This window comes from Linepithema humile, chromosome 2 (assembly GCF_040581485.1).
Source record: "Linepithema humile isolate Giens D197 chromosome 2, Lhum_UNIL_v1.0, whole genome shotgun sequence".
Lineage (NCBI taxonomy): Eukaryota > Metazoa > Arthropoda > Insecta > Hymenoptera > Formicidae > Linepithema > Linepithema humile.
In genome coordinates, this window is record NC_090129.1 from 20,250,334 (window position 1) to 20,277,521 (window position 27,188).

The 27,188-nt window shown below is 39.0% G+C and overlaps 2 protein-coding genes across 9 annotated transcripts in view; one reads left to right on the top strand and one right to left on the bottom strand.

Annotated features, from left to right (window-relative positions):
- LOC105679131 (serine/threonine-protein kinase 32A) overlaps positions 1–27,188 on the bottom strand; it is a 72,654-nt gene that overhangs the window by 12,366 nt on the left and 33,100 nt on the right. Inside the window, exons 1-3 of one of the 7 annotated variants that reach the window (XM_067348622.1) lie at positions 16,353–16,500; positions 2,417–3,018; positions 528–583 (exon numbers count right to left, since the gene is read on the bottom strand). The exons of 1 other annotated variant lie outside the window; for it this stretch is intronic. In XM_067348622.1, the coding sequence (XP_067204723.1) occupies positions 528–583; positions 2,417–2,465 (105 nt within the window). In that variant the 5' untranslated portion in view covers positions 2,466–3,018; positions 16,353–16,500. Of the gene's footprint in view, positions 1–527; positions 584–2,416; positions 4,091–8,612; positions 8,934–16,352; positions 16,501–27,188 lie in introns of those variants that run through there. 5 more of the 7 variants (XM_067348620.1, XM_067348619.1, XM_067348624.1 and 2 more) reach the window with 5 other exon arrangements.
- Positions 12,933–25,760, top strand: LOC105679134 (protein Star-like). Of its 2 annotated transcripts, none has more exons than XM_067348646.1 (6): positions 12,933–13,394; positions 18,622–18,807; positions 19,301–19,514; positions 20,559–20,723; positions 20,799–20,990; positions 21,342–25,760. In XM_067348646.1, exons 2-6 carry the CDS (start codon positions 18,623–18,625, stop codon positions 21,525–21,527), a joined length of 942 nt encoding a protein of 313 aa, XP_067204747.1. In that variant the 5' UTR covers positions 12,933–13,394; position 18,622; the 3' UTR covers positions 21,528–25,760. The 2 variants fall into 2 exon arrangements, with proteins under 2 accessions (XP_067204747.1, XP_012234406.2); XM_012378983.2 differs by lacking the exon at positions 12,933–13,394 and adding an exon at positions 16,673–16,964.

The following is a 27,188-nucleotide window of genomic DNA, read 5'->3' on the forward strand; positions in this document are numbered from 1 at the left end:
TTATAGGAGCATAAATGCAATTCGCGTTGCACTTTACGTTGTGGACCAAGCAAACGCGCGTTTGTCGTTATGCTATTAATCATTCTTCAAGTAATATATTTTTGCGCTCAGTATCGTACATACGTTAAGATTAATGGACTGTGCAGTGGTCGCGGCTCAAGAGCGCTATTATTAATAATAAGAAAACAGAAGTACTATAATTTATTTTCACAATTTAATTTCGTTCGGCGAGAAGCACACAGCCATAAATTACGACGCGGTTCGACGTGTTAGCGTGATCGCGGAATTTGCATCCGTGCCGGAAACTGGCACGATGCCGGTATGTAAACACAGGAGCAACATCGGATAAACTGACTCGAATATCGTCGTGATAAACTGCTCGAAAACCGCACGGAAAACTGAAATCCGCGCACGGCTATTACGCGCTCGTCGAGTTTGCGAACAAAAGCTGTCAGAACGCCCGACTCGACTAGTAACAATACCTACCGTTTCGTCGCAATTCGACTGCGAAATAATTTACGACATACCTTGCCGAAGCTGCCTTTCCCGATGGCGCGTAGAATTTGAAAATGATCGAAATTTACTGCAACAGAAATGCGATTCAATTGAAGCAGTGCGAGAATATTTAATGATAGATGGAGTAATGGATTAATTTTCCGATGATAAAGCACGACCAAAAATACATTGACATACGAATGACGGGACGTTGCGTGCTCTTTGATGTTCGCTATTGCGTATGTCAAGTTTGACGTTAAGATAACGTTAACTCTCCAGTATCGATCAAGTGTCAATAAGGTATATTTCAAATATATTCACTTCTTTCGCGTGATAATTGCCTTATTAAACGATGATTTATAAATATGAAAAATGGAGCCGTTTCTTTTACAAGCATCGAGTGCGGAAATTTCAATTTTGACAATTTTGATGTCTGTGAAACTCCACACATTCGGGGGATTACAGAATCGATATAAACTGCAGATCATGGCAGGACCGTTTACGGAAGATACATAGGCGTATAGTTTATATTGCACAAATACGCAGTTCCGGTCTCCCCGAAATAACCAAACCACATAACCGGAGAGGCGCATTAGTAGCGCAAGGATTTTGCGCTAGATCTCTAATTTAAACTTGCGCGAAAATCGCATTGTTAGACGTGATTTCTGCGAAATAAAAGCTTATTTCCGCGAAATAAAAGTTAATCGTGATTCAAATTATTGTAAATATTTTTTCTTTTTGAATGCAGCGACAGAAAACAATTATTTTTCAAACGGATAACATCTCTTATGTATTTCTTTTATTAAAACTTAGAAATAATTACAATATATTGAAGTTTTAATCAATCGAGATTTTCATTGACTTGTAAAAATTTCAAAAACGATGTAATCTGTGTTTCTAATATGTCGCAAACAGTGGAAAAAGAGTTTGCAGAGAAAGAATCGTGGAAGAAGTTATCTTCCAAGAATTTAATTATAATGAAATAGAATTGGATTTTTCCGGATGAAATTAAATGTCCGTGGAATTGTCGATACAACTGATAGAAACGATTTATTAATAGCTCCACAACACAGCCTGATACTCCGTAATCGAATCAAGGACTAAAATTTCTACGCGACGTCACGTGTACGACGAGATATCGCGGAAGCTGCGGCTGCAGCGAGGTATGAATGTGATAGAATAAGGTGATCTTCCGTGAAACGACGCAAGTTGTCGATGCATATCCATCATTCCAGTCGGGCGAGAATTCAAGTTATGCGAATTACACAATACTAGGTGGAGCGATATAACACCGACGGAATCTCTATTAAAATCCGCATTTCATAACTTTAACAGAGTAATATTAATATAAAATAAGCGTGTCGATCCTCGCGCGGTGAAAGATAATTTAGCAGAGCAATAATTGAGCACGCACCGTACTATTTTTCACGCATTTATGCATTGTGTAATTATTATAAAATCCAATTTCTAGTCAATCATTACTGCGATTAACTGACTGTTGTCTTTAACGTTGAAAATGAATCTATCGCTAATTAAATTTAAATGAGGTGGCCGCCGCGATGAGTTCAATTAGGTCTGTATAAAAAGTTGCTTCATACTTTGTATCGACAGTTTGGAAGCGATGTTAACTCCATTTTGCATTACTTGCTGTCATAATGAAAGAAGAGAAAAAATAACCATTTGTGATATTGCTAAGACATATTGAAAAAGAAACAAATAGTAAGTAGATCATTTCCTTATCAATCGAGCTTGAAATCAAGTTATCGATACTTCGTAAAATATCAGATTCCGTCCCATTATTCGACTGTAGTCAACATTTCTAAGTCAATATTTCCATTACTCAATATTTCCAATTATCGCGTCGAAAGCACATAAAAAATTGAAGCGCGCTCTCTTTCTCGTAAAGACCGAGGGGTTTTACCTTCTTCTCCGGGGGTGGGCGCACTTCGGGTCGATTGATTGGCACCCATTTTTCCTCAATGGACGTTGGACGTGTGCGTCGGTGACCGGTGTAAGTTGCATCGGTGCGAGTGCTGCAGCGCCGACAACCACAACAAAAACGACGGTAGGATCTGGTTGACGTAGGAAGTCTCATATTTCCGCATTGTCACAGCGCCGCGACGCCTCGTCGCACAACCCTTTTTATCAGACAGCGCGCACCATCTTTCTTGAGAGAGGAAAAAGGAAAAGAAAGAGAGAGAGAGAGAGAGAGAGAAAGGGAGAAAGAGAGAAAGAGAGAGAGAGAGAGAGAGACGGTGGTTGCACGACGCCAAATGGCTTCTCGTTAAATCCGCTGGTTGATGACGCTGATCGAGCTGGCAATGTCCCCCGGGGGCGGTGACAGCGCTGGCATTAATTAGCAGTGGCCCGTTGCTGCTGACTCGCGCCGGCTTAATTAGGGGATCGCGCTAACGCGCGGAATAATTGCGGACGTCGCTGATGATCCTCCGGTCGACAATGCGATGGATCTGCCTGCTCGCGGCGCTTTCGCCGTGGCCGAGTCTTGCTTGCGACGGTCGGGCTCTGTAACGGATTGCATCCTTCGTTGAGCGTTAATTGATTTCGCGGGGAGGCAACAGTGCACAATGTTAATTTCGTCATGCGCGATAAATGATACAAGATCGTCTTGCCAAATTAGCGGATCGAAACTCGCGGGCTTACAGTGAATAGAATGAAAGACGAGCTTTGCTGAATAGAACTTGACTGAACGCCAGCTTGCACAATGCCGCGTCATCTCTCAATTTTCAAAATTAAATATCTTAAAAGCAGCGAGCCTTGAATCTATCACAAAAGTCCATCACAATGAAAAGTACTTGAGATAAAGTGATAGATCAATTATTTCTCCACTCCTTTGTAAGGTTAACAATATTAATAATCATTCATTTTCGTATAATTTTCAATATAAAAGCTAGAAATAACTACGAATAATAACATTTGAATATCGGAATTTTCTTATCTAAAACTCACTAAGTTTAATAAAAAAAAAAAAAAAAAAAAAAAAAACATTTATACACGTACAAAAAATGTGAGATATTGAAACATATTGTTAAAAGAAGATAAACGTAACAACATTGTGGCCTGGTTTTTCAAACTGCTGAAACCAATCCCGTCGCGTGACAACAGTGAGCTCTTTCGCGTGAATGAATTCTCGCAGTAGCCTCGATCGAGCACGAACAATCGTTCGTTTCTCCCCATCGACATGACAACGAACCTTCCCTTGTGACAGTGTATTAATCGGCGGATTTCTATGCGCGATCGACGTCGCCGTCCACAGAGCGGACGGAACGCACGCTGCATCAGCACCAATTAACGGCGTTGATTAGTTAGTGCGGACGCAGCAAACACGACGGCTGATGCATAGCCGCCACTCGAATTGCAGATCGAATGGGGAGACCCCCTGCGTCAGACGCGACGGATGCATACAGCCGTATGAGACCTCGTACAGATACATAATGGATTATGGATCTTCGCCTTTAATTCGATTATGTCCGCGGTTGTCGAAACGCGCTTCATTGCCCTCGGATTCGATCGAGTGAACGATTATTCTCACTGACAATATTGATCGACAATTAACAAAGCGGTCCACCGCAAATGTACGCTCCATCTTCAATGCAGCTGCTGGAATCAGTTGCATCGATTGAATTATTGTATTGATTTTCAATAAAATTTTTACATCTATCGAGCCAGTAGCGACGTGTGCAATTATTTTTAAATAATTATAATTCTATGCAAAATTATAATAATTACATGATTATAATTTGCTTTGATCTTTTGCTCATTTAATTCTACGAATGTTGGATGATTCTGCTGTAAGAAAGTTATTAAAAATGTCACAGGTATGTTATAAAAAGAAAGTAATAAAATATTCTTGTGACGCGTGAATCAAAGCTCGCCTACAAGATACGTGTATTTACGTTCAAGATTTTCGAAAATTTAATGACGGGCACATGGCAGCATTAATCAGAGAGACATCGGATGTGAGAAACGTGCTGCGTCTCTTACGTCATTACACACATGTCGCTTTTCGAGGTGTCACGTGTACGTAGGTGTCAACGCGTTTCACATTACTTGGCGCATGCAGAGCCACTTATGTATGCTATGTCTTGCGAAGTGACCTCCTTACCACAATACATCATCGGATAAATGAGCCGTGATGGAAATGTAATATCTTTTTAATAGCGTTTCATAGCGTTATCGTATTTATTTTTTACCTATTTGTCGATGGCTGTCAGATAAATTATCAGAAAAGTAAATTTAATCTTCATACCGTCAATATAAATATGCGGTATAATGGTAAAAATGTGAAATTACTTCTTGATTTTTCCGACTTTAAGACATAAGCGATAAAATATTATTTATCGATCCTTCCATTTATGTTATTATTTGCATCCGTAATCTACTATTGGACTATAATTTAATAATCGCGAAAAACAATCTAGAAAAGTGGAAAAGTGCAGCAAAATGAATATTTGATGGATATCGAAAAAAGATTCACGTTGAAAAAAGTTTCTTATTTTGGAAATATACCTACATTAATATTTAAAACGCCCATGAAAGCTTGTAAAGTTTCCTCACCGCCTCTGAATGAAAAGGCGAGGAAAATTTTACATTACAGATAGGCAAACCCCCGTTCGTGACGGAGTTTTCTTATCAAGCGTAACATCGGGGTTGTCGAATAAATGTAGAGCGAATGAATCTTCCTCTGTACACGTATCTCGACATTTTCGTTCGATCTCGACGCTCGCGATGTTAGTACGGAATACACATTTGTCGAGACATATATCACCTATTCATCCATCATGTTTGCTTTGCCATCGCGTTTTATCAATAGAAGAAACATAACTGCCCCGACAAAACGTCAATATTTAATGTAAAATATATAAAAATACATTTTTTTAAATATTCATTATAAAGACAATAACATGACATGAGTAAAAACGAGCATTATTAAAAAAATAATTAATATTTCTTCATGGAATATTAAAAAATGGCAGTAGAATATGTTATGTGATTTTTTACAAAAATATTACTTGTTATTATATTTGAAATTTTTCGTTATCGTAGAATTATTAATAATCGAATAACTTTTAAAATATTAAGAGTCTTTACCAGCAATGCCCGGTTTATTTAATTTAAACCTCAATTTTCAAGTGTACGTCTCGGTATTCTTGCAATTGTTATTTCAATAACAGTAGTGCAGATTTGCCAAGTGTAATAAAAATTTACAACAATTTTTTTGTCTACGTGTCAAAAATTTTTATTTTTTAAATTTTTTATGAAAATGGTCAATTTAATGAATAATTTTGAAGTGGCACGCAGTGGATTTTAACCGCATTAAAAATGGAACAAAATCCGTTAAAAAAACCGCATGGCCTTTGATCTCTGTATGAATGACTTCCGGCCTATTTACCTGCGGAGAGAAATGCTCAAAGGGCGAGTTGTGCTTTGTGAAAAAAGCACCGGTATAAAAGCGCGCGCTATTACTGCCGCGTAACTATGGACGGACGGCGAAGAAAAATTCGCAGAGCGGAAAATTTACTTATTCGTTGCCGCCAGATCGAATGTGGACGCCTTAATAAAGTTTCGCCGTTACCGACCGGATCCTATTTACACGTTCACGTGGATTTGACAAACTTGCCTTGGCAGCGCGAACAAAGTGTAGCTGTTGCCAAATTCGATTATACGGTGTACTGAATCGCTGCATTTCAATGAACGAAAACAAGCTCGCGACAAGCACGAGCGGCAAGATGAATGCGCTATTTTCTCAAGAGAGGAATTTCCCTGCGTAGTAGATTGTCATGATACCCGTGTAATACCTTCAAAGATCTTTATTTTATACTCTACGTGTTTCGATCGACTATGTACCTTGAGCGCTATGCAGCACGCTCATGAATTTTAAATATGTAGAAAGTTCGCGATATATATTTGCGAAATTTCAGGTAGTACAGTATTTGCAATATTTATATAAAAAAATGCTCGTCGAAATTTAAGAACACTGCTAATGTCGGGAATGAAGGAAGAAAAGGCGCTTTGATATGCAATCATGGTGGAAAAAGCGGAGTCGCTTAGAGTTTGAGCGCAGTAGTAAATATTTACAGTATAATAATTACATCAACATTGAAAAATGCGACAGATGTTCCGCTCCGCTTCGGACACCCTCTTCAATGACACCGATAAAATAGATAAATTGCGAAACATTACGCAAGTAGGATTAATATCCCGCATATGTCGCATCGCTTTTTTGCGGACAATCTTTCGAAAAAAAATCTCGATATTGATCTATAATCATTGCGAGCGTGGAAAAGATTTGAAAGATATTTCAATCTGTAGACGTCCTTTGCACACTTCTAGAGATCTTTTGAAGCTTTGTGTTGTTTGTAGTTCTCCGTACTGATATTTTGCAAATGTCACAGTTGAGAGATTGCTGATGCAGAACCGGGCGAACGCGTTCTTTCGCCTTTTATGCGACTTCCACGCAGATGAAATCTGCGAGACCGAAGGTGGAGAAGAAATGCAACTTGCAAACGCGTTACTCCCTCTTACATTCAAGTAGCCACCCTCAATTATATTGCGTCGCACCGAGGCAGAATCGAATCGCGTTTTTGCAGCGCAAATGAGTCCGGCGCTTTATTAAAGAACCGCTCTCTCGTCAGTACCGTCGTTCGTCAGTACCGTCGTTTGTCAGTACTAGCGAACAAAATACATCAGAACTGTTATATAAAGTATCCCATTACGCCCGCTGTATCGCGTTTCTTCCACTGCCGCAAATTATTTTAATTATTTTGAAGCTAATCTTTCTTTAACAAAAGAGTATATCGCAGCGCTGATAATTGCAAACGTACAGAATTGAGAATGCAGAGCTTATTATAAATTTATTATCAGGAATGCTAATAAGCATCAAATAATTAAATCGGAAAACAATTTGGACCATAAAATATGCATTTCAAAATTAATTTCGCGAAATTCCACACTATGTATAATTGCCTTCGAAATTTGCATCATTAATTACAAGACAATTGCTTGAGAAATTTGACATATTGCGCGATTAAATATTCATTCTGTGCAATTTAATCTTTCGCAGTTGAATTGCAATAAATCTTAACGGTACGAACTTGCGTTTCATATCTTTCGACTGTAATATCGTGTAATAGCGATTTTATTCTTTGAAAGTAGTTTATTTGCAGTTTGATGTGAAGCACAGCGTTGTGCAAAATAAATATGCAAAGTAAATATATATTTGCAAGTATATTATATTCTTCTATATAATTATACTTACGACTTTTGTGCAAACATAATGATAACGATATCTTTTGGACAAGTTTGGAATTAACTTTATCTCAGCAACTACAGCTTTAATTAGGACGATATCAAAAGTTATATGAAAACATGAAACTTCCGGAAGTTAAACTCCAAAGTCACAAATAGTCGATAAATATTGCTTCTGCGTTTTAGATTTTATTGTAGCAGAATTTTTAGAATTAGAAATTTAAATAGCAAAATATGAGCTGTTGAAAATTAAAAAGGAGTGACAGATTCTCTCAACATTTTTCACGTCTGAAAACTAGCTTTTAATTTATTTAAAAAGTCAGTGCTTGCAGAATATTATTAAAAATATTGTAGTTACATTGTTAATAATTTTCCTATATAACACATAATTACAACATCGATATTTTTAAATAAAATAATAATCGAACTGATCATCCACTAACTTAACACGTGCAGCGAAATCTTGGTTTTCCTAACGTATTGTTTGATGCAACAGCCATGCAACTTGCACAAATAAATTCTATATATAATTTGAAACTATACAGATTTCTTTTCTTTTCAATTATTTGCAAAGAGCAATATAGAACTAATATCGCATTTTCCCAAAAATATTCACAAAGTATTCCAAAGCAACCCCAAAAGGCTACTGTTGCTATTTTAAAAATACTGATAAATAAAATATAATTGTAAGAATAAAAGAAATAAATATGAAACATCGTAATAAAAATGATAATCAATGTTCTCAATAGAATATATTTGCTACAGCATCTAACATGTGTAGCGAACATTCCATCGAGAACTCTCTCATCCACCTAAAAGTTGCGCAAATATCAATCTTCATCAATACTAACGTCTCCTCCAGCATCGAGCGACTTTCAGCTTCGGCCGTGTGTGTCGGCGATTACAACACTAAATATATCGAAACATCGTCTGCCAATATCGAGCAGCTCGAGTCCCGCCGAGTGTTTCAACCCCGAGACAAACCTCGTCGAAACTTTCTTGACATACCAATACACCTGCAGCACTAAAGGGGAAACTTCTCGCCCGATCGCGCGGAAATTGCACGCGGGAGTCGCACGCTGTCGAGCGTCCCGGAGTAAAGAGGTCGGAGCTGCCGCGGTCGCGGTCCGCGCACGAGTGTTCTCCAGCCGCCGGTTTTCAACAGTGTCGCGTCGCAGCCGTGTGCTGCTGATGATCGCGCAACGGCCACCCCGTGGCCGCGCGTGTCGGCGCGTCTGCGCCCGAACGGGTACGCGGAGCGCGTGCCATGTGCACGAGGGCCGGAGGATGCGAGGGCGTCGCGAGGGGAACGGGAAGTAAGACGAAAGGTAAATATATGGAGTAGCCGGCACTTTGTATAATCGGCACGGTTCCCGAACAGACGGAGAGATTACGCGATGCAGAGGGTACGATACGTAAGGCTGATGAAGGAGCCGCCGGTGCTTCGTACAATACTTGAAAACCGGAAGCATAGATGAAATAGATAAAAATACGATGCGAGAGGAATGAGAAATAAGATGCGTGCACTTTGTATAATCCGAGTAGCTCTTGAGGACCGCCGGTATGCGAAAATGCGATATAAGAGGAATAACAAATAGAATATGAGAGAGAAATGAGTAAAATATGAGAAATAAATATTCAAGATAACCGACCTTTTGCATAATTCCTGCAATACTTACGAGGGATAAATTATGAGAATATAAAATAAGAAAAAGAAAGAAAGAGAGAGAGAGAGAAGAACTAAATGAATATTCAATACATACATGCGCGGGTACGTTGTATACATAATCTGTGTTTGAAGTCGATAATACATACGGATTACATACGTCAAGGGATGATATATGGAAATCTGATATAAGAGAAATGAAGAACTGAGTATAAAGATTCAGAGCAAATGACATTTTTTGTAATTTATTTCCTTTGTTCTATACGAGGACTCCGAGACAGAGCGAGATATAAGATTATATAATAAGAGTGACGCGCGAGGGATAAGAGATATAAGATAAACACTCAGACCCTTTTGCCTGACATATCTAAATGATTTCCATCAGCGACCCTACAGCTAGTAGATATCTTACTACCTAAATTCTATCTGCACGCACAATATGCGCTACAATATCCGACTCGAGATGCAGCTGTACTCGGTCATTGCGAAGGGTAATCTGGTGGACGGTCGGACTATTTTCCGTGTCGCAGTGAATTCGTGCCATCTGCCTCTAAAGAGTGTGTATCATAATATGAGGTAATGTCAGACACGAAGCCGTAACACTTTTGACTCGTACTCTTTTATCAAAACTTTTCTACTAATTTTAATAATTTTATTTACTTTCCTGCGAGCGTCGCGTCTGATAGAAGTGGTAAGTAAACGTTAGTCGTTTCGATAAAGCGTCATTATCGAATCGCGACTTGGTTTTGCAATCGCGAATATTGTCATTGCCTAATTAAGATTAATACGACCATCAATAGTAATAAAATGCTAATCTTTATAAATCCGTCTCTTGCATTAAATTTTATACGCCGTATTTACGTCTCACGTTCTATCTATACGGTTCCGCAGATCGAGAGGTTTTACCGGCTATAAAGTCTGTCAGCGAGTCAGCGAAGGGAAGAAAAATGTCGTTTGAGCGTTGCATCTGTCATTTCAGAACCGGAATAATCTTACGATTTTCCAGATGGTTTGCAGTTACTTCCATTTTTACCGAAAACAGATTAAGTTTGATAAAATTTCATTTTTATGCTCGAGATTAATACTTTGAAAAAAAGAAATGTAAGTTCTTTAAACTCGTTTGCAAAATTTAGCAAAAAAATTCCATTGTAAAATGTCAGACAAAAGTATAAAGAAGTACGTACATATAATTTTGAGGACTATTAATAAAAATTTTAAAAAGCATTGTGCTAATCCAGTGGATGAAAATTTACTTCTAAGCAATTTTTTCTTTAGACTCGGCATTTAGCTCGAGCTTTGTTTTTTATGATAAAATATAATTCGGACTAAAAAAAAGGCGCATCTACACGGCTATTTCGAGTGTTCTTTCTCCGCGCGCGGATTTTCTCGGATTATTACGTCAAAACCGCAGCTGTACGCACGTCGCCCTCGTCGAAGAAAAGTGGCTCCATATGTCGCTGGCGTTGTTCCATCCTTTTCTTCTGTTACTCGTTACCGCGTTCATTCGTTTTGCCCCTTGTCGCTGTCGTTCGTCCGGCTTTTCTTTCCACCTTTCGCGGAAAGACGATCTCGTTATTTCGCACTGAGCTCTTAAATAAAAAAATGTCCTTTTTCTTCGCTACCGGTATCCTTTGTCATCGCTGACCTCATGAATTATGAGAGTGATCCATAAGAGTATCCACCTTGTTCCACCAATCCCCACATAAAAATTCAATACGCCCACTACAACCGCCAAGGCCATTGTATAAAAAATATATCATCATAATAGGGAAAACTTCCTGAAAATGGGATACGAAGAAGCTTCGGATTTATCGATACAATTTTGGTCGGATGAATTTTCTATGCTGCAAAATACGTTTCTATTGTTACGACTGAACGCAATATTAAGCCGCAAATATAACACGCCTGATAATTACATTGTGCGAACATAATATTCAGTAGATCCGTTACGTGTGTGTAAAGCAAAGCCGGAGCTGATACTATTGAAGTTGCATCGGTTTCCAATCCTTGACACATACAGACGCGACGTGTGTATGTACATACGCGGCTGAACTTCAAACTCCTTTGAGTCTAAAATTAATGCATTCCGCATCGATCAAGGAACCGTGCACACCGCAACCGCCTTTGTCCACTTCAGCAGCGATATTTCGCGATGCAAAGGGCCGCAACTTGCGGGATCAATAACATGCAGCCGACCGACTGAGCCGCAATGTCCGAGTTTTTCGAGTTTATTTCATTCATTTCGATCACGTTCACAATATATCGCATCATCATTCTTCTCTTTAGCGACAAATTCTTTTACGTGTTCTATTTTTTTTCCCTATAAATTTGCGATACATTTCTCGGCGCCATCAATAATTCAAGAACTTCCCGATTGAATATTTTATCGAACGTGAAATGTACGTCTTTTGTATATTTTCGCACAAGTTGCCTCGCGTTCAAAGTTTATTTTCTAAAAGATCCCTGTAATGTTATACTTGTTTCGAGATACAATTTCAAGAAGCGTGGACGTTGATAATACGGCGGCAAGTTAGAAATTAAATCATAACATAAAATTATGTATAAACAGAGAGCACTGTCTGCTTTCAGAGGGCTGTATATTTTAAACTTTGAGATGATAGAGAATGTGGGTTTGCATATGCATCAGAGTGAATTAGAAGAAAAATATGTGAGAGAGAGAGAGAGAGAGGGGGGGGGGGAGAAAGAGAAAAAATTATTCTATATTTTATTCTACATATCTTGGTTTTACGTTTCTGTGTAATGCAATTTTTAATCACGCATCCTTTTCACTTTAAATCTCATAAAAAGCAACAAATACGGACACGTATTTGTTACAATTATATTTTACGGTAAAGTCGATTTACTCTCATATAATCTTCTGAAAAAAATCGTATATCATAATCTAGTTTATTTCAACATTTATATAATCCTATTTTAATGGAACAATATTAAAAACGCTGTTAGTAGAAATATATGAATTAAATTCTTGTTTCACATACATAATATTGGTAATGAAAAACACGAAAAAGGATTGCCCGAGAAAACTAAGAATAAATAAACTAATAAATGTGAACACGTTCTCAAACATCTCTTTTTTCTCTTTGTATCATCGATGAAAAATTCACTAATTGGAAACATAGGTAGGAAAACGTTTTAGCAATCTCAGGCAATTTAGCGGCCTGTTAAGTTCTCCGCAAACTACAAACACGCTCAGTCCTGAGACCGTCCGATGCCATTCACCTGACCGGAATGAGAGTCACTGGTTACTACCTGGCTAGGAGAGCGGAGAGTGTCCTCGTAAAAGCGAAAAAGAGCGAGCGAGAGAAGGAGAGGCGGCCTCGTCGGCTTGAAGGGGATAGTTGAGGATGGAGGTAGGCGGCGTTTTAAAGAAGGACACCCGATATAGGAGGCATTGTACTCAGCGAACGAACCAGCGTCGGGCGCTGGTTCCAGGTGTTGGAGGGCAGCCGAGAGGCAGACCACTCGCGACAAGCCAGGGCACGACGGTAGTACGTTGCCTGTGCTTCTTCTTCTTCTGCAGTTCACCATTCAGGTGCAGCGCGTCCCGACGGTGTAACGCGTCGCGGCGGCTGCTCGCGCGAGTGAATCGCGACGGTTCTGTCTTTTGCTCGAGTTCTCTGTGAACTGGTTTGAAGGTTCTCCGCGGACTGGCGTGGGAGGAGGCGAGGAGGAGGAAGGGAGCGGTGAACGGACAAAGGGAGGCAGAAAGAGAGAGAGAGAGAGAGAGAGAGAAAGGCAACTTCCTCCCGGTGGGTACTCTCGCGTGTCATCATCCGCGGCAGTGTCATAAACATTGTGCAGCCGCGGCGCGTCGTCAGTGGGTCGAGTCATCGTGGATCCGCTCGCTTCGTCTCGGCGGATCCCGCGAGCAGGAGCAAGAGGGAAACCTGTTTTGTGGAACGATGCTCTAATTCTGACGTGAGAGGATAGGTCGCCGCGGGTTCAGGTACGCGAAAGAAGAGTAAAACCGTCTACATCCGAACGCGATATAAAAAATGTGCGGTTACAGTTAGAAATGTGAAATAAAAGCGCGGTCGTAAACTCGTACAATAATGGAAACAAGAGAAGCTCGACTATCCTGGCAGTGATGGAAATGGAACGAGGGAGGCACCGAGACGTGGTCTTTCAATTTTCGAAGATTTCAGAGAATTTCTTCGTGTAATATTTTTCCCTAAGCTGATGGATATCTCATGTACTAAGGCGAGCAAAACGGATTTATCTTGTGTGCGTGCAGTGTGCGTTACGCAAGTCTCTGCGCGAGAGTTGGTAAGGCGTGATTTGCAGTGCCTCTGGTTCAGAAATCTCATTTCCAACACTGCCTACTGGGGTGGTTCGATTTCAATATGAATAGAATTTTGATTAGCTAAAAAGCGATCAATTTGAGTTTCTGGTTGTTCGGAAAACATTGTTCTTTAACAATATCGCAATAAAGATAAAAGAAGTAAATAGTTATGTCAACTAATAACGAGTCACAAAAAACAAGTTGTCCCCTAATTAGAATTTTGTGGACAATTTTGACGCGAATTATGATACATTTCATCAAAGTCTACTATAAATATCGTATCGCTTCAGGATTATTAGCAATTCCATGCTATATATAGAACATTCCGCGACCATATCTCACTTTCTCTTAACTCACAAGTAGAGTACGGATCAAAAATAACGATTATTTTAAAGTATTATTACCTTTGAGTAACAAGCGATTGGAAATTAAATCGTTTCGACAAAAAATCTTTAACAGCTTTCGCTCAAACAGATGAATAATCGTGAAAGAGTAAATTAAAATCTCGATTTTTTTAACTATTAAATAGTTTTTCACATTAAAATGTACACTGCTCTGTTATAAATTGTTTTCATAAAATTTTCTGTGAATTAATGATCATATTGAAGTTAAACGCTATTTTTCTTCTTCGTTTTTTTTTGTCTGCGTTCGCTTATCTTCAAGAAACTTTGCGAAATTACTTTGACATTTCGAATATATACAGTTACGAATGATCCGTTAAACAAGTGAAGGTGTTAGAAGTTAGTGTGTCTGTAGAAGTTGGGTAAACATATTACTATCTCGGAGAGTTTGCTAACTTTGTATGATACTTTATCTACTATAAATCTCTCGGCTGTGTCTGTCGACGAATTCAGTTGAATGTATTTATATGCGCATTAGTGCACTCTAAAAGCCATTGTAAACAAATTTACTTCAAGTACTTGGATAAACATAGCTTCCAAGTGTCCCAGCCAGCGAGGCGCCCGGTAGAAATTCTGTCAAACAATGATAATTTATGGTGACAATTATATCGTACCTCTTACGTGTTACGCATACATTGTTACGTCAATTCATGCGTACGAGCGGATATAACCGTATGAAGAAACTTCATAATTGCCGAAATTTGCGATTCTAAATTGGCGGTGCGAAACGCATATGAGAGAGTCGACAGTTATAATTTGCAAATTTGCAATTTTGAAGTAAAAAAAAGTTCAGGCAATTGACCCAAATTTGCAACACAAAAGTTGTCCAACCTTTTTTACAGGAAAAGCAGACACAATGAGAATCTTTATTTTATATCGCACATTCTACACGCTATGCAGCGCTCTTTCAACGCACACCTCGCGTATTCGTATTCGTCGCTCGCCGGCTGTCGCGCAGAAGGCCCTCGCGGGCCCCATCGGCACTGACAAAACAGAAGTCCCGTCAAGGAAATGCAAGGGACGGAGACCGGCCGGTCGGGCGCGAGCGTGCGACGAGGACGGACGGCGACAGATGCGACGGCGGCGGCGGCCAGGCATCATCGTGTATGCCGTTGCCACCGCCGACGTCGCCGCCGCTGCAATGCGACATTCGACCATAATACACGATACACGCTTTCTCGGCACGACGGCCGCCACACAAGCGTTCCGGAGTGCTCGTCCGTCGCGTCGCGTCGCGCCGCGGCCCCGACGACTCCGGCCTGTCTTTGTTCGCGCACGGTCGTTGTCGTCTCGCTCGAATCGATATATGTATAAATTCGATGGCAGTCGTCGCCGAGGAAGTCGGCGACCGGGCGATAAAGACGCGAAGCGAATCACGCCGCGTTCAGTAAACGCGCGACACGTCATCGTCTTTGTCGGTCTCTTTCATTCGCCGGGAATCCGCCGGGGAATCCCCGCGGGAGAAGGAGTTCCGACTGCATTCCGGGGGAAGGGAGAAGATTCACGAAAGCGAAAGGAACGTTTGTGCTTAGGATGGATCGGAGAACCCTCGGGAGAGCAACGCGAGACTCCGAGTGAATCGATCTCGGTGAGAACGATGAGTACATCGATTCCTGCTGTAGGAGTGAGAAAGAAAATTTGTGGAAAACTCTGAGGAATGTCGATCCCGCGGAGAATCCTAATCGCGACGAGAAACACGTGGAAGATCTTCCAGGGATCTATCGTAATAAATACATGAGGGAGATCCAGAAGGGATCGCAGTGAGTGCTGTTTCGAGAGGTCGGTTCTATAAAAATCCAGGTGGATCGAGAGATAGGCACGAGAAGAATCCTCCGCTACAGTTGTACGATAAAAAAAAATACACACGGAAAAGAAGAGCGAAACGAGGAAAAGATCGCAGCGACTATTCTTTGAAAAACGTTTTAGTTTTGCAGTCATTCAAGAAGACTCGAGAACCAATTAGGCTAATTTATTTTCGCGATTCTCGAGACTTTAATTTCTGTCAAGAAACACAAGTGGAGCGTAAGAAGATATTTCGCTATATCTGAAGCATTCAATAACTGTTTAATTGGACTGAAAAATTATTGAAACTCAAGCCACATTGAAAAATCTGAAGATTTCAATCAATGCAAAATGAGTTACATTTTGAAGATTCAATCTATTTGACATTCAATTTATTGGAAGATCTGAGAAAGAAAGAAATTATGCGTATGTATAATACCTCTTTTAAAGATTTTATGCAATCCAACTGCTCATCGAAAAACACATTTTGAAGTCGCTTGATCGGAAACTGTATCGAATATTCAATTTGTTACACACTGCCTCAACAAACGGATTTTTTCAATAGAAACAAAAGAACAACGAGGAAGCGCGCTTCAGCTTCGATTGATAATCACTCTCTCTCCTACTGACGCTCGTCGAGAGAGATTTCACGTTGCAGCGTCGGGGAAAGCGGAACGAGCAGAGGGGGGAAACGATCTGACAACACATAACACAACACAAACACAACAGGCGGGAAGGTCGAGCCACGTGACGTAGCATTAACCGGTGCTGGCAAATATTGCGGGGCGCGTGACGCTCGCGACGGGCTCGCGATTTTGACGTGAAATTTATCGGCACATCGGCGTATCGAGGAATACGACGATATATACATATATCGGTGCGGGAAAGTGCAGTTTCAACCAACCGGACTCACGCGCTAGGGATGTAGAGCGCTCGCACGTGAGCGAAACGTCGCGGTGTGTGTTGACGGGAGATATAAATGGTTGTCGTCGAAGCTTCGATCTCGCGTGTAAGGAAGAACACGAGTCACCATGGAGCCGGTGATAGCGAAGTGAGTAGATGCTGCGGACAGATGTATCCGCGAATGGCTGAACGTGTCAGAATCACGTTATACAGTGCTTCGCGGTATGCGATTAATATAGACTTCCTTCATGGATTCTGAGCGGATTTCATCGTAGCGGTGATTCGATCGAATGCAATTTTTTGCATAATTTTTATCTAAATCTTAAAAAATCTCAAATATTATTTTTTAAATACCATTAAAACGAGATTTACTTAAAATTATATGCGGAAAGAAAGTTTTAATTCTTTATTTGTGATTTAAATTCCGAAACTTAAATCCCGAAAAGTTTGTTTATTGCCAAAAGCTTAAAAAATCTTGATATTTTGAGATTTTTATAAAGATTTATTTTACTTACGAAATTGTTCGTGTGAAATATATCGCGCAACAGAGAGAAGCAACGTTTGTCTTAATTTGGATAAGCGAATTTGACGGCGAACATCTGCTATGCTTTGCCTTCGCTAAAAGTTTGCAGTAAATTAGTGGCGAACCTCGCGAAGTGACGCAAAGTTTGTGCCGGCAACATAGCAAACCTCGCCTAACAGTGTGAGACAAATAACGGAGCAAACATTATTCCGTGCTGTATAACGCACGCAAACTTGCCTGGCATACGATGGAAAACTATTTTTATAAATTCTGTTAAAATCAACTGTTTTGGACCGCATCGTTTATTGCTCAAGTGCTTGTTTATTTTGTGGCTGCTCAATATATTTATTTTATTAAAGCCGAATGTATTGTTTTAAATAAATAATAATAAATTGAATAATAATTTTGAGAGACAAATGGTGAAAATAATTGCTATACTTGTTTTTATTAAATTTTGATAAATCTATTAAGCTAAATAAAAATATAAAAAATTTTATCTGTAAGGAAAAAACGAAACTGCAATCGAAACTGAATATTTATTCGGCGGAGTGGCCGCACGGATGATTCGTGACAGATAACAAACGAGTGATGAACCGATCTGTGAGGGTCTTCCTTTGTCTGAATCCTTAGATGTGCATTCACTTGAACGTGACTGAAAAAATGCTCGTTAGAAAGTGCAGGGTGACTCATGCGTGTATACCTTCGCGTTTATGTATATAGGGTGTCCCGGACAATCTGTGTATATTTTTTATTATAGCTTCTTTTGAGTCGAAAATCCTTTCAGCGGGAATACAATGGAAAGCTATTATCTTCCATAATTTTTGAAATTTTAATAAATTTAATTAAACTTCTAATTAAATTGTTTTTCGCCAGCTTTAATTAAATTTTTTTCTTCAAGAACTCACCGATGCAAGCTAATTTGCGAAGCAAGATTTTACTTATTATTAATTAAGTTGCTGATTGAATAATATTCTATTCTAGTAATATCCACTGATACCTGCTGATAATTCGATTAATGCCTTATCGGTTCAGTTACTTTAATTACCTTGAAGTAGCTGAAAAAGCGATTTCGCGGGTATTCAAGTTCGGTTGAAACCGTTTAAATCGTTGAAAAATTCTGGAAGATTTCTATTTGTCTCTTTGCAAGGGATTCGACCTTCGAAAGTGGAATAGAATATCGCGACAAAAGACTGTGAAATTGTTAAGACTACAACTCCTTGGGTTGTCCCATTTGCATAATTTGCGTGCAACATGTGTTCACACGTTCGCTCTATTCTCACAGAATGGCTCCCGCAGGGGTACCTTCGTCAAACGGAATTCTGCCACCGTCTATAGGACCTACTACCACGCCGTTTGCAAGTTATAAAAGGACCTGGTGGAGAAGAGTGGCCCCCTGCCTGGCCTTCCTCGCCGCTTTTTCCACCGCCATGGCTCTGCTTCTCGTTTGGAGCGAAGCCGCGGCCTTGAGGTGAGCTAATATTTTCTTTAATCACTTACTCAGAGTTGCATTAAATTAGGCATGGGAATAACATTAATTCTTTCACTTATTTTAATATTATGAAAAATCTTTTTAGTTTGCAATAGGATTTGCTCTTTATAGTGTTAGAAAAAGAATGATGCCTTGTGTGATTATGCACGATTAAAAAGCGAGAGATATACAAAAATGTGGAAGTAATTTCAAAGTTTTATGAAACGGTACCAGAAGCCCGCTCAGTTTTTACTATTCCATTCAACTTCTGCAATAATTTCCAATCTCACGTACCATAAAATCTCATTATTATCGTCTGCAAAAAAGCTGCGCGGTTCGCAATTTTCCGCAAAAGTAATCGCGGTTTTCGGCACGTGGAAATTTATCGCTTTGCGTTTCTATTACCTCACTATGGGAGGATCGCGTGATCGCGTCTCGAATTAGACAAGATTGAGCGCCACTGGTGCAACTTAAAGCGGACGTTCCGTTACAGGAGACAGGCGTTCGACGCGAACATGACCAGGGACTACGTGCTCGACAGCGTCTCGATGGATAATCCGCAATTGGTCGCGTACATACGGCAGGTGCATCTGAAACCGACGACTCATCAGGATCCATTGAACGCCAATCAGACGTCGGAGGAAAAGTACGTGGCCAGTTTGTCGCAGGGCAAGCGCGAAGGTATCTACGCGGAGTACATCAGCAGGGTGAGAAATTTACCGTTTTAATCCCGTGCATGATTAATGTCCCGTGTGTCCACCGCTGCGCGTATCGGACGCCCCATCCTTTCGATATGACGGTATAATTTCTCCTTGTTTGAGGAAACTTGCGGTTTACAGACATTGAAGAATGGTTTGTATCACACAGAGTGTTCTTATAAATCCTTAACTACCGCGGTAGAATCTTCGGTCGGTCTGGAGGGGGATTTTTCATTAATTAAATCGCCGCGGTATCAGTAATTTTCGCATTATAAGTGGCTGAAGATGAATAGCTTCTGACGAACCAAGTTTCTGGGATGTAATTAAATATCCGAACTTTACAGTTCGCTTCGATTCGAGTGTACTTTATTCTTTTAGATTTTCACATTTAATATCGTCAAGATACTTATTGCCGGATATGAAAAAGTTATAATGAATAATGGTCCGCCTCGGAATTTTTTCCTAGAAACAAGTAAAATTAAAATCGGAGTTAAAATCAGCGGTTTTAAACTGTTCTCCGAAACTACTGTGGAGACTGGAAATATTAAAATTTTCGAGATACTTTTGTCCGAATTTATACGAAATTTATATTAGGCCTTTCAGAGCATTTGCGAAGTATTTTATACGATATGCTTGAAAATTTATAAACGTACTTTCAGAAGAATTTAGAGTTGAACTTCTCTCATTAAAAATATTTCTTGCGCGCTCTTTTTTTTTGCAATTTTTCCACTTAAAATCAGAGCGAACTATAAATATATTAATAGTCTTAAAAGCCTGCATTAGATATCGTCGGTTTGCACTAACAATTCTTTATCACTCGTGATAGTACGCCGTAATATTAGCGCAGCACGCAAAACTAGGAAATTACCGCCGACACGCAACCGGTTAAAAGTAGGCGAACAAGATAGTTGAACTTCGTATCTCTCCGCTTTCTGATCTATCTTCTCTTTTTTCGGCGCAAAGGGCGAGAATCAGACCGGCGCTAAACTCGACTTATCTCCCGATTCCTATCGCGAATTCGTTACTTAATTAAGCGTCATACCGGTCTTTCAGATAGGTGCGATTTCTAGCACCGCTTGGCTCGAGTCCAACCTGAGTTGGCGAGGTGTCCTGATACTCACTGAGCCTAGGAGCTTCTTCGAGGCGCAGAGGAGCACCAGAAATCCGAGATCGCGGGTTCTTCACGCCTGTCTGAGCACGGATACGGATACCAAAGAGGTGAGAGTCGCATATTCGTCGATATGACGAAACAAGCGTGAATCGCTCACTCACATGCGCGATGTGATGTTGTAGATAAAATATCACCAGGAGTCGGAGGTTCAGGTCACCAAACTGGGCGACGGCCCTAATAGCCTCGTATCATCGGACGATGGCTTTCCCACCACCAGACTCAAATGTTTTCCTCTCTACAGCGTGCTGTTAGCGTACAACGCCACTACTTTGGATTACCTGAATCTGGACAGCCCCGACGCTCCTGATGGCCAGGTAAATGATATGAATTCAGTACCTTGATTAAAATTTACCGTTTCTCTCGAAATAATCGAATAATTTTGCAATTCCCTCTTTTAACTAAAAATTTGCTTCATTACGCATGATTTTATCGCGTTTTCCAGTTTTATTGAAAAAGAGCGGAAACAATTTTACGACAACCATTTCGAGATTTAAATACGTTATATATGCGTGAAATATTTACCGCATATGTCAATTGTGAAATGAAAATTTTATCGGAAAAACATATCTTAAAATGTGATTCTATCAAAAAGTTATATAAAAAAAAAAGCAATCAACGATGAAAATCGCATGCAGAGCACATCATAAAAGCGAAAATTATCGCAGGTGCTCGACACTATTCCTTGGGACATCATAAGAATATCGATACTGTCGATACGCTGGAGTCCCCATCACAGCGAGGCGGAAACGAAGAACTTCATTGACAAAATGGCCAGCCGGAGATACAAGCTCGTGCACACGACCGACACCGGAAAGTGGATTTTCCTGTACAATACTCTGCTTAAGATTTGATCTTTGACTCAGGTTAATGCGATAGACTGGTCTGCGCCCGTGTCGCAGGATAAAACATATAATTTAAGCGACTCGAAGCACCATTAACCCTTCTTCTCATCGCGCTTTTGATCCGTTCTTAATATTTTACTCGCAGTCCGTGGAAATATTTCTTTCGATCAAAAGCGCGATTTTTTCCGTTCGATCTCACACACAAGGGCGAATTAATTCGCAGCGATATTAAGGACGCTGGAAATAATCGGGAATTAGCACCCCGCTGAACTCCCAAATTTGTTATTAGCCTCGCACTTCGCTGTGGGACACTTCAAAGGTAAGTCTGTCTTTCCCGCGAATTGTAGAACAATGTTTGCCCGCAATAATTTAGTACAAGTTCGCTAATAACAATCGATTGAATCCCGGTAGAATTGCGAATTCAAGATTTTTTGTCAAATTTAAAATTTGATCTATATTTTGAACGTCTCAACCGTTTACTGAGCTGAGGGTCAAAATTATAGTCGAAGATTCGTGATTTTAATTTTTCGAAAGATTCAGAATTCCGGATTGAAGTCGATAACGCAAGAATAAAATTTTTGCGGAGCTCATGATTTCCAAATCTCGCGATTTCAAATAGTGGCTTAAGTTTCAGAGATCTTTTGGCTTTAATATCCCGCAATTCCAAATTACGTAAAATCCCTTGAGTTTTCCTTAGAGCTGCTGCCACTCAAGGAATGATTTATGATCTCCCATGTAAGAATAAATTTCGCGAACTTGAGAAAAATTAGGGATTTGGATTACTTTCCGACATCCTTGATATCCGCGTGTCGAATGCGAACAGTGAATATGGGGTGTAACGATTTCTTTCATCGACGCGAATTAAATGTAGATGATATCGTATTCTATGCGCGCGCGCATATTTTTCAGCCGTATGGCGGAAACGTGTGACCCCAAGCGTGCGAGTCCTTAAATCTTGCTTCAGATATGACTTTCTGCGTATGTCTTATCGTGAGACGTGCTACGACTTTTCTCGTTTTCTTTCTCAATTGTAGTTTACGCGTATCGACGAGCCAGTGAGAGAGAGAGAGTACTTTTAATTTTTCTATTCATACAAACGACGCGTATGATAAAGACTGAGGTTCCGCGTAGACGCAGGACCGCTTTCCGGCTCTCCTGCGGTGTTCCGATTGCTTCGCCATTACTGATTTCGCAATAATAACTTCAAAATCATCACGTAATGTTCTGTTCATTTCATTAAGTATTGTACACGCGAGTGATTAACCGGTGATTCATCAATAATTAATTCGTAATAGCTATTTAAGTATTTACACGATAAAAAAGATATATAGATTAAACGATGATTTCAGAAGATTGAAGAGATATATGTACGTACAATAATTTTCCTTCGTTTGTGTGTGTGTGTACAGACTGCCTAATCGTCATTCTCTACGCATTCATTCGTTTCCCCATTTTCATTCTAATGGAAAATAACGCGGGATTGATTTGACTCCAAGACAAATAACAGCAAATTGCGAAATTCGCGACATTTTTGCGTAACGAGTGTCCAAAACTTTACTTTATTCCCCACTGCGAGTAGTTTGTTCGAGTGGAATGTAACGTGAAATTAGTTTTACGTAGGGGGGGGGGAAAAAATAGTTCAACCGCAGTGGAAGGCGAGAAATTAATTTTTCCGCGTGGCTGAGCTAAATAGCGCTCTGCTTAATCCTGCCTCTCCGTAATGGCTTTTTCCGCGAGAATATGTATGGTATTTGCGTGAATGCAATTCTTACGTGCGCGCGCGGTGCAAGAATTTTGGACACTTACATCGGAGAGTTCCAAAGTTTCGTGGATCTGATTAGAATTGAGGAGTCTCCGGGGCTTCGTTACACGGTCCCGAGATTGAAGTTGTCGGAGACACGAGAAACCGATAACTCGCGGGGATTCACGGGACCTTTCGCTTTAATGGTCCGAGAAGATCCACTGGAAAATCCAATCCCGATAAAGTCGCGGAAGAGTTAAAGGGTTAGTTCAAGTGTCCGATTCTTCTCCGGAACGCGCACCGAAAAGAAACACTCATTTTTCGTACGATTTTACGGTAGCACGTTTTTAATCCAGAAGGTAAGTTAATAAAAAACAGCGATCGAGCGTTTTACGAAGGACGCGTTGATTTTTTTATTTTTTAAGTGACATTGCACGCGCGCGCGCTCATCCGCTGCACGCGCGTCAATGTGTTATCACGGTGATAAGCAAGTGAGTTAATCTAATTGTAAGGTATTTCCTAAGCTCCCGCATTCGCGCCGCGCATTTAGAGCTAAACGCAATCGTCCGAATCTCATCTTATGTTAATACTACATTTTTCAAGTCATTCGTATTGACGATAGATCAATTATTAATAGTGTAATAATAATTTGTGACCATTCGTTATTAGAATTCGAAGCTGAACATCCGCATTATTCATGCTACACGTGCGATGATGAATCGGGACGTAAATACCTAAAGCACAGGCCTTATTAGTGCGTAAGGTGATATATGTATTTTCTTAAAGTGTTCTACACATGAGTATGCGTTGATAAGTAATATTAACCCGTTCAAGTGGTTCTCGCGTTTATTAAATTATATCTCCGCGGTGGAGATCTATGCATCGATTAGATCTCTAATACATTTTTTTTATGTTGAATATAAATTATGAATTTTTTGCAATATGTTTTCCAAGTTTTAGGGGTAAGGAGGTTATTGCATTATCCTTATTATAAATTTGTCACTTATAAGTAAATAAATATTTTTCAGGAAAAAATAATTTTGCTTAATGAGTGTTATTATCTCGTAGCCCCTAAAATTCTTCTGGCTTCGTTTCGCGAAAAGTTATTATTTATTTATCCGTAATCTACGGATTTTTGTTTAGTGCAAATTCGAAATCATCACATTCAGCGCAGGCACGCGAAAAATACGTATTACGCGTATAAATGGATGTATTGTTTTTGCGTTTTCGAATTTCAGTGTCACGTTACAATTCTAGACAAAGCAAGAACTACTTACATTCGTAACGCATGTTTAACGCTAAACGTGATAATCGGTATAGTCTCTCATTTGTCCTCTCTGAATTTGAGTTGCACTTTGAATGATTAAGAATGAGAATCAAGTGCCTTGGCGTTAAATGTACGCTGCGAAAGCGGGTTTCTCTGACTTGAGATTCTACTGACGCATTATTATGAGTTATTAGAAGCAGTGTTCAGTACGACAGATACTTAATAATAATCCGATGTTCTTTGCATCGATCATTATTTCGTTGCAATGATCATCGTGTTATTTTTACAATTAATTGCATAAAGTACACTCGCGAGGACATTGAATTTTTGCTAAGTGCAATATTCGTGATGCGGATATTTTTTCTAATCTTTAAGAAACTTGATTTCAGCAATTTATGATTTGAAAGATCCGTTGAAGGATCCGTATCTTTAAATTTACAGGTGAATTCACAAATTCAAGAATCCAAGATTTTAATTAAAAACTCGTAAATTTTTTAAAAAATAACAGTGGAAGTTCTTACATTTAGGATTAAGACTTTGAATGTAGAATCTCTCATTATTTCTCTTTGTATTATGTATAGGTGGAACTTTATTATTTAAAAATGATTCCATCGATCATATTATATTAAGCTAGTTTTAATATTAATAATGATTAATTAGGTTAATATAATAAAATATTAAAATAATAAAAGTTCTACCTAAAATTATGAATCAATAAAAATTCAATTCAAGTACAATATGAGTTTAAAGCGAGAACTTTATTGCGTCGAAAAAAAATACGAGTTTTTAGTTGGAGCTACAATCTAAATAAATATAATCTCATTTTCATGATGGCACATTTATTAGATAAATTTTGGGTTATGTGATTATTCAATTATTACGCACCCGCGAATATGCACTTACACGAGTTCAACCACACGACGGCGCGATTTTATTGTAAATCCTCTATTTGTAAGGATAATCCGCTTTCCTTGCCGCTTATCGAAAACCATTCCATGACTATTAACTCGCATATTTTTCTCTTTCTCTCGCCAGTGCCTATGCGCAATTTCGACTTCATTGTAGTGTCTATGCGTTTTTTCGAGAGATTTTCCATTTTTGTTTAATTTTTTTTTTATAGCGTATATTGTAACTCGTAGTTTTGACACGTCGAAAATAAGACTGCTCGCGTTTCTGTCGTGCGAAGAGCAGATCATTTCTTTCCAGAGCAATAAATTTGGATATTATATTTTGAGATCAGAATTTATTCATTTGCCTTCACCTTTCAATCCTGTAAATAATTCTTAAGATATATGTCTATTATTTATTATTATTTATGTTATTTTTTTCTTGCACATTTGCGATATCTTGGAGCCATAATTTATCGATTTTTTCAAATTACATTTTACAAAGATAAAGTCACGTTTAAATAGTTAATTATGTTTCAACTTTACAGTTACATAATATTATTAAAGCAAAGTTAGTTAAAAGGTATCGAAATCACGGCTTTTTTCTGGAAAAGCTCTTGTTGCCGCAAATGCATTTTTATTTTGATAATTGCAGTAAAGTGATCTATTTGCTCTCGTAGCGTGATTAGGTAGCATTGAAAAAAAAAAGATTTAATCACTAAACAAATCTCGAAGTATACTCTTTGCTTAGAAAATCGCGATAAGGTATACAGCTTCTTAGATGCAACGTCATATACGTAGATATCTGCCGTTTTCACCGCGAGCAGATAAAATACAATCGCGCTTCGATATCGATCAAATAGAACTGATATGTCGGCGTGATTTTACTGCAATTCTTATTGAGCGCTGGAGAATTTAATACTCACTTCAAATTAGATAGAAAACTTTATGATAGCAAATCTTTAATGATTATTATAACATATAAAATGATATTTATTATAATTTTATGTAAAAAAATTTTTTTTTAATTTACAATCTATCAATCCTTTTCCTTTTAAACCTTTATTAAATAACCATATTTTAATGTACCGTAAAATTACAGTAAAGTGACGCGGTATTATTTGGATTTAGAAACATTGTCACATTTGTGGGAAATGTAAGGATAATAAATTGTTCTTCATTAAGTATTTCCGGGATTTTCGATACAGTGTGTGATTTATCAGAGAAATGCGTGTCACTGAAAATTTACCCTCGACAATATGATGCCACGTTAATCCACGTTGCAGTGACTGACAGCGCGGTTACTGTTCTGCTCTGTGTGTGAACGATTTAATTTATGTTCATTAAGTGACAAGTTGCGCGACAAAAGTTTCTGGCACGAATAATTTTGTTACGTACTATAATAATATATTCTACGATAGATTGACCTGATTGTTAAATGTATTGTAAGATTCGAAGATTTCGCCAACTGCGTCGAACATAATCGAGCGTTAATAATAAATTAATTTGATAAGAAAATTTCCTCAAACGTCGCTCGAGATTTCTTAAAATTCTGCATTGGAGAATGAGTAACTGATAATGATAACCTTAATGATAATTGGATAATACGTTCTCTGTGTTTACAATTATGTATTGCAATGAAATTTTTATCGTGTTAAATTATATCAGTCGGAAATTTTGTGAAGATAGAGGGACTTCAGATATGGGGGCTTAGATTGCAATAATTTTAAGCACGTTTTTAAATTATAAAACTGCAATATTACATTTTCACTCAA